The 11006-nt window shown below is 42.1% G+C and overlaps 2 protein-coding genes across 10 annotated transcripts in view; one reads left to right on the forward strand and one right to left on the reverse strand.

The window, feature by feature from the left end:
• NIP7 (nucleolar pre-rRNA processing protein NIP7) overlaps positions 1–10953 on the reverse strand; it is a 73627-nt gene extending 62674 nt beyond the window's left edge. For 7 of the 8 annotated variants that reach the window (XR_015244732.1, XM_086689055.1, XM_086689054.1 and 4 more), the window contains exons 1-4: positions 10738–10953; positions 10528–10614; positions 10294–10432; positions 9250–9390 (exon numbers count right to left, since the gene is read on the reverse strand). Coding sequence is in view for 7 of the 8 variants with exons in the window: in XM_086689055.1 (XP_086545181.1) it covers positions 9250–9390; positions 10294–10432; positions 10528–10614; positions 10738–10793 (423 nt within the window). In the remaining variant the exon portion in view is untranslated. Of the gene's footprint in view, positions 1–8187; positions 9035–9249; positions 9391–10293; positions 10433–10527; positions 10615–10737 lie in introns of those variants that run through there. The other variant, XM_086689052.1, reaches the window with a different exon arrangement.
• Positions 172–7606, forward strand: TMED6 (transmembrane p24 trafficking protein 6). Of its 2 annotated transcripts, none has more exons than XM_086689049.1 (4): positions 172–1507; positions 2993–3113; positions 4762–4913; positions 7216–7606. In XM_086689049.1, the coding sequence occupies exons 1-4, from the start codon at positions 1295–1297 to the stop codon at positions 7447–7449; spliced, it is 720 nt and encodes a 239-aa protein (XP_086545175.1). In that variant the 5' UTR covers positions 172–1294; the 3' UTR covers positions 7450–7606. The 2 variants fall into 2 exon arrangements, with proteins under 2 accessions (XP_086545175.1, XP_025776617.2); XM_025920832.2 differs by having other exon boundaries at positions 215–1507; positions 2987–3113.
• Positions 10954–11006: the final 53 nt, after the last annotated feature.

Here is an 11006-nt window from a genome sequence, read left to right on the forward strand (position 1 = left end):
TCTGAAGCAATACTTGGTTAGAAGGTGCTAATGCTTTTTTGTTTTTTTTTTTTTTAAGATTATGGCTGAAATAAAAACATTATACACTGTCAGCACTCAAAGACTGTCCAGAAACACTGTCCTGGTAGGTAAGAGGGTGAGGCTCACTCAAAGCCCCAGCTGCACCAGCCACGCTTCTGGGACAGTGAGCCGGCCACCTCAATCTCTGAATGAACATTTCCTTATCTATAAGTCAGTAGGTAATGGTACCTCTCTTGCTTGCAGGGCTGTTGAGAGAATAAATAAGCAAGTAAATCTCTTAGCTCAATGTCAGCCATGAGGTCAGTGGATCAGTGAGCCTTTTTCCCCGCTGTGAGTGAAGAAGTGATAAATAAAAGAAGAAAGATCAAGAGTTTGAATAATAGAAATAGTCTTTTAAGGGGTTTTTGTATAGTTTTAGATGAATGTATCAGTCAGGTGGGAGAAAGAACAAGGATTATCAGTGGAGGGGTTTCACCACTGCCTCTCGCTCACTTTATCCATAAAATTTTTGCACATACTCCCATGCTGTGCTTTTTGCTCTCTAACCTCTAGCATTGGACAGAACAAATTCTGTTGAAACAGATCTGCCCCATATGTCCTACTGGGGCAATAGGTATCATTTAGCAATTAGATATGAATAAGAGAAAGAATCTCCCTGGCCAAACCTTGTCAGTATATTCAGATGGTTGTAAATAAACTTACCAAATGTTTACCCCCAAGAAGCAGGTATGAAAAACCATAGCCCAAAGGAAGGAGAGAAATACCTCTTCTGAAGTAGCAGATTCTATCTAGCAGCCATGAAGTAGGTTTGGTAAGCCACTGAGGTATTTTTGTTTTTGTTTTTTTACTGTTTGCTTATTTTTGAGAGAGGGAGAGGGAGAGAGAGAGAGTGCAAGCAGGGGAGGAGCAGATAGAGAGAGAGGGAGACAGAATCTGAAGCAGGCTCCAGGCTCTGAGCTGTCAGCACAGAGCCCAACTCAGGGCTCTACCCCATGAACAGTGAGATCATAACCTGAGCCGAAGTCAGATGCTCAATTGACTGAGCCACCCAGGCACCCTGCAGTGAGTTTTTGAGGTAAAAACAAAACCTCTTCCTGTGAGCCAAGCATGGAGGTATCACGCCACTTCTATTATGGAATATCCATGTGTGGCCCTGAAACTGGCCTAAGTGTGACTTGCGAGTTAATGATTACCCTAGCAGGTGTCTTAAACTGCTTGGTTTCACTGGGCTTGTGCAAACAGTTCACCTACAGAGGAATCTTCAGAAAGCAGCATGTTCCCTTTGCTCTCTGGAGCTGGACTGGTGGTTCTGAACCTAGTGACCTCTGCTAGGAGCCTGAAGACAGAACCCTTTATTGGTTCTGGGGACCAGCCCCTCTTCCATGGAGCAGATCGATCTGACTTTGCCGTCATGATCCCTCCAGGAGGCACAGAGTGCTTCTGGCAATTTGCCTACCAGACTGGATACTTCTATTTCAGTTATGAGGTAAGTACAAGGGCTCCTCTAGCCATACTGGGGACGTGGTTTTTTTTGTTTGTTTCCTTTTGTTAAGTGGGTCAGGTTTTACTCGAATACAAGATTCTGGTTGTCTTTCTTATGCTGTGATTCCCTACCTGTTCATGAAATGGACCTGCAGCTAAGATGGAAACTCTCCGTGAATGAACAATCGCTAAAACATATGGATTGACTAATCAAAATGGGGGCAATGGAGGTGTGCTCAAAGCCATGGGACAAACAAGCTGCCTCTTCCCAGAGAGGTAATCATATATTAACTCAGATTTGGAGATGAGAGGGGAGAGAATCCATTTTTTTTTTTTTTTTTTTTTTTTTTTTTAATTTATTTTTGGGACAGAGAGAGTCAGAGCATGAACGGGCAAGGGGCAGAGAGAGAGGGAGACACAGAATCGGAAACAGGCTCCAGGCTCCGGGCCATCAGCCCAGAGCCCGACGCGGGGCTCGAACCCACGGACCGTGAGATCGTGACCTGGTTGAAGTCGGACGCTTAACCGACTGCGCCACCCAGGCGCCCCGAGAATCCATTTTTTAAAACATTAAAATAATATGGATATGGTACAAAGTAAAATGAAAACCTACATGAACTTTGGCAACAGACCCTGAGATTTCAAAGAAAGATGCTTCTTTACGGGGCTAGGGGAGCCAACATTTATTCTCTTGCTTTTAGGGGTAATTCTGGCAAATTAAAGAATCACTGACTCAAGATTGCTCCATTTGGCCAGTCTTGTTTCTTTAGGAAGGTAAATGTTTAAAAGTTGCCTGTTCACAGGCCAACTACATTTATCCATCCTGTGGTCTTACACCACACTGCCCAAGGATGGTGAACTCAATAGTAAAGTCAGAAGCTGTTCATTTCCTTGTTCTTTATCTTAGAAACCTGTTAACTTTCTAAATTTTATTTACATAGTAATAGACTCTATTGATCTCATTCCATTCCACTGTAACTCAAAGCTTATTTTAAGTTAGCTTATCAGAGCCTTTTCTTATCTCTGAATTTGGAACAGTAGCTACTAATCAGCTCACTGTAGCCTGGGCTTATCAAGACACAGCTTGGGGACAAGTTCCTACTGAATGCCTTATTTATTTGCTGTCAAGCAGCAAATAAGCCCAAATCAAGGACACTAGGGAAGTTAAAACCAAGCAAGTTCAGTCAAGAACTCCATAGCCAAAACATACACATCAGTTGATACACGATGTATGGTCTGAGACATGTCTTCTTAACTGGAGTGCTATTGGCATTTTGGGCAATTCTTTGTCCTGCAATACTGTTTCTAACACAGCAGAATGTTCAGCATTGCTGTCCCTTCCTATCTCCCCAACAGCACTGTTGTCTCCATCCAGATTCCCAGAGAACCACTGTGCTGATGATCATGAATGTCAATCTTACTATTTAGCTAGCTCTTGGTGATGTAGCAGGGGCTTTTCTCCCTCTTTAATGTGTCTTGGCAGGTGCAGCGGACACTGGGAATGTCACATGACCGGCATGTTGCTGCCACAGCACATACCCCACAGGGTTTCCTCATAGACTCCTCTCAGGATGTTCGGGGCCAGATTAACTTCTCTATCAAAGAGACAGGTCTGTTTTTATCACCACAGCTACTGTAATAATCCTAAATTTCTTTGAAATTGGGTAAATAATGAGAAGTACTGAAATTACTTTTTTCAGTTTGAGAGAGGGCCAGTGAGCACGTTAGTGGAAGAGGGGTGGGGGAAGGACCCGAGAGAGAGAGAGAGAGAGAGAGAGAGAGAGAGAGAGAGAGAGAGAATATACCAAGTAGGCTCCACACAATCAGTGTGGAGCCTGACGTGGAGCTTGATCTCACGAACCCGTGAGATCATGACCTGAGCCAAAATCAAGATCTGGATGCTCAACCAAGCCACCCAGGCGCCCCTGAAATTAGAACAACCTGAGATATATTAGCCCTGGCTTTTTCACACAGGGATAATCAAACAGTAGGGGGAAGAACCCAGTTTTCAACACCAAAAACCAGCCTTCAACACCAATATCAAACCTTTCCCGGAGACTGCCTGTAGTGGAGGACATTAAGCAGCAGGCAGTTGCTGTCAGATTCAGGGCAGGGTCTCCAGGTGACTAATTACTGTAACTCCAGGGTCCAGAAGCTCAATTTTATCTCATCATCTCCAACTGATGAGGTTATGGGAAAGTGACCAAAAGAGAGACCCATTTATAATACAGAATTCCAACTAATAAATTTATTACATGATAACATTCCTTTCCAGTCACCAGAATACTTGAGCCAGTTATGAAATAGCAGACTCAGAACAAAAGGAAATGCATGGCCATGAAAATATCCACAAACAACGAAACACTTCCCCAGTCATCAGAAATTTCCTACAGCCAGATTGAGCCTATCTCCACCCTGCACAACACTGGTCGGTTTTAATTGCCCTCTCTACTAGCCAGGTGTACAGAAAAAAAAACCAAAAAACAGTGTTTCTGAATCGGGGCATAAAACAATCCTTCACTGTGTAGCACAGGATTTTCAGCACCATATGGTATCTGGCATCTTTGGCCCCAGCAGTGCCTTCTAACCATTAGAACAATCAAATAACTGCCACGCCCTTCTAATCCCGCTCTTCCCTGCTCCCACACACACACACACAAAGGGAGGCACACACAAAGGGAGGATCCCAGTTGAGAACCAGCACTAGTTCATACTAGTTCATACCCCAAACCGTTAGCTCCTGTACAAATCACCTTGCAGAAGTTACTCCATCCGCAGGATAGCTTCTTTCATTCACATCAATTTTTTCTCTAGTTTCAAGTTCAAGACGGTATCCCCCAGTAATGGTGTACAAGAAGGCAAATAGCATGCTCTTAATTTCAACTCATTTTGTTGAGAAGAACTTCAGTAAGAGATGTGGGAAATACAGGTGACAAAGGAGAAAACATGGTTTCCTATCTAGTATAGAACCAATTTACTTAATAAATTTACTTTTTATAAATTTACTATTTTATAGAACTCAGTTACTAATATTTGGCAAAACAATATCATAACTGATACTCAGTAAAGTAAGTTTCATGGAAGATCACGTAAGGCCTTCCACCTTAAACATTCTATCTTTGTACTTCCTAAGTGAGAAGAAGGTATTAAGTAGCACATTTAACACTGGTAAACAGGTATCTCCAGGGAAATCTAGAGGGTGGGAGTTCAACAAAGGGTGGAGGCCAAGACTTGGTAATGATCTAGGGATTCCTACAGGTTTTTATCAGCTTTGTCTAAAAAATCAGCAAAATCACTTTGGTTCTGTGCAAGTTTACCTCAATTTTGGAGTTTTCTATGAGGGGCCTGAGATGGACCACAAACAGAAGAATGAAAGAAAACAACTGAATGATACTCTGGATGCAATTGAGGTAACTGTTTTGTGAGAGACACATCTGTGGAAACATCCTTGAAAATCAGTAATATCATCTGAGGGCTCATTTGGGGAGAAACCAAACAGGCAAGAAGATTTGCAACCTTCAATTTTTATAACTTACAGCTCTTAAAATTCCTCACTCGTTTATAACAGGAGTTGACAAAATATGGTGCACAGGCCAAATCTGGCCCAGTGCCTGTTTCTTTTTTTAAAGTTTATTTATTTATTTTGAGAGGGAGAGAGAGAATCCCAACCAGGTTCTGCGTTGTCAGCACAGAGCCTGACACAGGGCTTGATCCCATGAACCCCTAAGATCATGACCTGAGCCAAAACCAAGAGTTGGATGCTTAACTGACTAAGCCACCTGGACGCCCGTTTTTTTAAATTTTAGATAGAATTCACTATTTTAAAATGTACAATTCTGTGGTTTTTAGTACATTCCCAAGGTCATGCAACTATTGCCAGCATCTAATTTCACAAGTTTCATCAGCCTAAAAAGAACTCCATACCCATTACTCACTCCTCCTTCCCCATACCCCACTCCCCAGTCCTGGGCAATCACTCACTAATCAACTGTTTCTTTAAATTTGCCTGTTCTGTGCACTTCACCTGAGTGTAATCATACAATGTGGCCTTTTGTTTCTGACTTCTTTCACTTAGCATGTTTTCAAGAGTCATCCACATCATAGCAGGTATTAATACTTCATTCCCTTTTATGGATGAATATCCTCTTTTATGAATGTATCAGTTTCTTATCCACTCATCAGCTGATGACATTTGGGTCATCCACTTTTTGGCTATCAGGAATAATGCGGCTATGAACATTTGCATGAAGTTTTTGTGTGAACATGTTTTCATTTCTGTATACCAGTTAGTAGGATACTTTGGTGGGTCATATGGTAACTCTGTTTAACTTTATGAGTAACTGTTTTCCAGTGCCTAAACCATCTTACACTCCCACCAGCAGTATCTGAGGGTTTCAATTTTTCCACATCCCTGCCAACAGGTTACTGTGTCTTTTACTAAAGCTACTCTAGTGGGTGTGAAGTTGTATCTTGTGGTTTTGAGGTATGTGTCCCTAATGACTAATGACATTGAGCATCTTTCCATGTTTTTTGGCCTTCTGTATACCTTCTGTGGAGAACTGTCTATTCAAATCATTTTCCCATATTAAAATTGGGCTGTCTTTCCCGGGCTGGCCTGAAACCCAGGCCAGAGCACAGGGTCTGGCCAAGGAGCAGGGATTCTTGACTCAGATTCCAGGAACTCCTTGATGCTTTTTGAAAAGGATGAAGGTAGCTAGCTTTATTACAGACAACTCTGACCGCATCCCCTATCTACCCAGAAGAATGCAAACCCCCTTTTTTAGTCTTCTCAGGGAGTTCTGAGGGATCATTCCCTATTCAGCTGCCACAGTTGGGAGAGAGGGGAAGTATGAATTAAAAGTCCACATCACACACACACACACACAAAATAATGAAATAAAATAAAATAGGGCTGTCTTTTTATGGTTGAGTTTTAAGTTTTTTATATATTCTGGATAGAAGTTCCTTATCAGATAAATGATTTGTAAACATTTTCCCTATTCTGTGGGATGTCTTTTCACTTTCTTCATAGTATTTTTCAACGTACAAAATCCCACTGCGTATTTCTGTAAATGAAGTTTCACTGAAACACAACTATGCTCGTTTGACAATTATATATGGCTGCTTTTATGCTAACAAGAGCAGAGTTCAGTAGCTGCAACAGAGACTGTATCACCTACAAAGCCTAAACGATTTACTATCTAGTCCTTTAATAAAAAGTTTGCAGGGACACCTGGCTGGGTGAGTCAGTACAGAATGTAACTCTTGATTTCAGGTTCATGGGTTTCAGCCCCACGTTGAGTATAGAAATTACTTAGATAAATAAATACTAAAAAAACAAAAACAAAAACAAAAAAAGTTTGCAGGCCAGCCCCCATCTTCTACCATCTACAAAAAACAGAAAACATCAGCCAGAGGGGCAATGATGTACTGAGTACATGTCTAAATCTAGAGATACTCTGAAAGAGTTTTAGAACTGAAATTTTTCATTATAGAAATTTTGTTTTTTAAACCAAAGTCCAGGCGATGTTTTCATAGAGAGCAAAACCAGCTTTACTAACAACTACAATAACCAACTTATTGTATGTATCATAAAATTATAGAAGTAAGTTACTCAGCCTCCAGATAACTTAGGTTAGTGCTTCTGAGCAATGGGGTGAGACTAGATGGGTGGTAGGGAGGACTCTTTTAATTTCATTTTCTGTCCCACAGGAGAGTACACGGAAGATGCAGAACAATATCTTTCACATGTGGCGGTATTACAACTTTGCCCGCATGAGGAAAACGGCTGACTTTTTCCTTCTCCAATCAAACTATAACTACGTGAACTGGTGGTCAACAGCCCAGAGCTTTGTTATTGTTCTTTCTGGAATCCTGCAGCTGTATTTCTTGAAGCGTCTCTTTAATGTCCCAAAGGTTACAGACACAAAAAAGCCAAGATGCTAAGCCAAAATGACTACAGCACCCTAGTCCTTTTCTTCTGGGTATGAGCTTTGTAAAATTATTGGAAAAAAAATCAACTTGTTAGAACATTTTAGTCTATTGCTCTCCTTCCCTATTGCCTCAAAATGGCAATAAAATAATAAAAATGTTTAAGTATTGATATCGGCTATTACAAAAGTGTGCACTAAGTGATGCTACCATCAAAATACTGTTCATCATACAGCAGCCCCTTAACTCTAAGATTATCTAGAGGGTTGAGAACCATGGGAGGGAGAAGAGTTGAAAAAAATGGGACAAAAACATACACATCTCAGTTTTATGCGTTGCATACAAAAACAGGAATTGGCAGACTGCTTTTTTGTAGTTGAAAAATGTTTTATTTTTAGAGATGTCACCTTTGGAATTTAAAATAAGCAGGAAAAAAAGAAAAGCAGTAGATTTAAAACAGGCAGTTTAAAAAACTTAGTGGAATTTTTTCATTAAAAAAAACATTTTAATAATTCCAAAAATAATTTTAGGAAGCATGGGAAGAGCTGAATTATATCAAGGTCTCTGATTAGTGCTGTCTAGTCCAGTTAAGTAAAGGCTCCCATGGGAAATCACATTTTAAGAAATCAAGGTGATGAAAATACCATTAGCCTGGGATCATACCATCTCAGAAAAAGAAAGATCAAGAACGAAGATATATAATCAAGCTGTATTCATAAGATCCTATCCTTAGTAATAGAAATACCCAGCATATGCAATATAAAAATAATTTTACCATTTATTTAACACCTATCATTTGCCAGGCACTGTGCTTAAGTGCTTTACAAACGTTGATTTCTAATCCGAAAAACCATCTTTAGGTTAAAGCTGTTTTTTTTTGAAGAAGAAAATTAAGCTTATTAAAGTTTAATGACTTCTAAGGCCATACAGCTGGTAGGTGTCAGAACTGGGGTTTAGATCCAAGATTTTCTTCCATACCACACAACACCCACTATATAGAAAACTGGCAGGACAAATTGCTCTTATTATTTTATCCAAATTTCATTCATAAAATCCAACACATGGCCTACCATTCTCATATGGCAATATCTAACTTTCATCATATAAACAATGAAAAAATCCTTTGTGTTCTTATCGTGAGTTTGAAAACGGCGTTATCACAGATAACAAAAAGCTAGCTATTCCTGTCCTCAGTTCCAACGACTTAGAACCTGTTACTCAAGACAAGAAGCCTTCTGATTCAAATATAAAACACAGCATTCTGTTTAGTCACAAACACAAAGATCTGAAATGCCATTTTTGAACCATCTTCACTTAAGAATCCAGCCTGCATTCAATCGCAATAGAGAGAATATTAAACTAAGAAGTCCCTGAAGAAGTCAGTGTTGACAAAATTCAACATGATGATGGAGCCTACACAGACACGGGAAACAAAGCTAGGCCCTTCCACACAGCCACAAGTCCTTGCGATGATTTCGTTTTAAGTCAATGTCTCTTCATGCCGCACATATTCCCCAATGTCTGCTTGATGAAATACCACAATCGCCATGGGGTCTACTTTCCTGCAGTCTTGTGTAGACTTTGCTGCCACCCCAAAACCCTGGGATTCAAAAGAAGAGACACTGATTCACTCAAGTCATTCAACAAGCATGCATCGAGGGGTGGAAATAACGAAGATGAAAAAAATGCAGTTCTTATCTTTGAGAAATTCAAAAGGTGCTGAGAATTTAGTCTCTGAAGCGCACAGATGGAAAATACAGCCTTCTGAATTAAAAAAGATACTTGATTTTTCTAACAGCTACCATCTCTACTCACCAAAGGGACGTCTGCCATGGAGTAGACCACCACTCCCTGGTACTGACAGGTATTTTCAGTGATTCGACCCAGTCCAGATTTCAACACATGGTTCCCATACAGGAAGGACTGCTCTGCTCCAGGCTTTATCCAGACTTTATACTATAAAAAAACAACAACAACAAAAAAACCCCACAATTAAATCTAAGAGACATTAAAATGCTAATAATTATATCCCATAGATTAGCCAGCTGTTGGATATATGATTAAGTTTTATTTATTTATTTATTTATTTATTTATTTATTTATTTATTTTGCTGCGAAAAAGCTTTGTTTTCATTTGGTCCACGGATTTTCTTTTAATAAGAAAAGGATTTTGTCTTTAGAAAATATATATGTTTACTTATTTCGAGACAGAGACAGGGTGAGCATGGGCACAAGGTGGGGAAGGGCAGAGAGACAGAGACTCTCAAGCAGGCTCCACCCTCAGCGCAGTGCCCAACTCAGGGCTGATCTCACAACCCCAAGATTATGACCTGGGCCGATATTAAGAGTTGGATCCTTAACTGACTGAGCCACCCAGGTGCCGCTATGTGATTAATTTCTTGAAAGCATTTTAAGGAAAAGAGAAAGACTGGATGGCTATCTCAAATTGCTCATTCTCCGAACTGAACTCCCAGGAGGTTCTTTATTCGACTCTACAATCTCTCTCACGGATAGTTTAAGAACTCTTTTTCTGGATCCCTCTGTGCTCCTCACCAAAGTCACCTACTGGCTTTTCTTGAGTGGGGTCTGCAGAGGCTTTTCTACTTTGCTGAACGTTACCACGACTATGCAGCCACACGGCATTCCTATGCCAGAGCCCGAACCCTGCCGAGGCAGCAAGTCCCACAAACATCTCTACGTGTGGTACTGACCTAACCACTGTCGCGGACTCCGAGGCAGAGAAGCCGCCCAATTATCTGCCTTCTGACGTGGCCCTCATTTTTGACTTCCTTCATCCCCAGTTGCCGACTGAATACCACCCCGCTCTTGTCCCCCTTCCCCCCCCCCCCCCCCACAAACCTTGGCATAGGGTGCAAGGTAATCCAGAGCTGTGATGTGCAACCGGAACTTGTGGGTCTTCGTGAATTTTCCGAAGCAGGTCCCCAGAGACACCAGCTTGTCCCCAGAGATGTTGGCGGCCAACTTCAGGATCTTCTCGCTTAAAGGGTAAGGAGAAAGAAGGTGTCAGCTGCGGGAAGCCGGCGGGACCCAGTCCTCCCCCCGTCCACGTTGGTCCACCCGGCACCGCCTCACCTCACGTAGTACACCCGGTCGTTGTGCAGCCTGAAGCAGTAGGTGCCGTCGGGCCTGTCGACCAGCAGCTGAAGGTTCTCCCCGATGCTGAAGGCAAAAAGAGCACTGGAGACGGCGCCCCAAAAGACTCCTCCCAGGGCCGCGCCCCCACTCCACCCACGCCCTTCCCTGCCACAAACACATTTCCCCTTCCCCTCGGCGCGCTCTTACTATTTCGCTATCTTCTCAAACATTACGCGGGTCTCTTCTTCAGTCAAAGGCCGCATTTTCCCGCTGGGTTGCAACACCGAATCCGCGTGCCTCAGCGTCCGGAAACGGAAGTCAGCCGCCAGCCGCTCCCTGGCAACCCCAAAGCCTGCCTCTCTAGCCGCATTCGGTTTGTTCCCCGACTCTAGCGCCCCGCAGCGTGGAGGACCGTCGGAGAAAGAAAGCCGGACGGATACGAAACCACAGCGATCGGAAGAGTGCCCCCGCTGCTT

This window comes from Puma concolor, chromosome E2 (assembly GCF_028749965.1).
Source record: "Puma concolor isolate L17-30 chromosome E2, mPumCon1.1.hap2, whole genome shotgun sequence".
NCBI classification, from domain to species: Eukaryota; Metazoa; Chordata; class Mammalia; order Carnivora; family Felidae; genus Puma; species Puma concolor.

Excerpts from the sequence above, each read along its gene's own strand:
- TMED6 (XM_025920832.2), top strand. The coding sequence starts at position 1,295 with ATGTTCCCTTTGCTCTCTGGAGCTGGACTGGTGGTTCTGAACCTAGTG. Across the intron at positions 1,508-2,986 it reads ACTTCTATTTCAGTTATGAG|GTGCAGCGGACACTGGGAAT; the intron begins GTAAGTACAAGG and ends GTGTCTTGGCAG. Across the intron at positions 3,114-4,761 it reads CTTCTCTATCAAAGAGACAG|GTTTTTATCAGCTTTGTCTA; the intron begins GTCTGTTTTTAT and ends GGATTCCTACAG.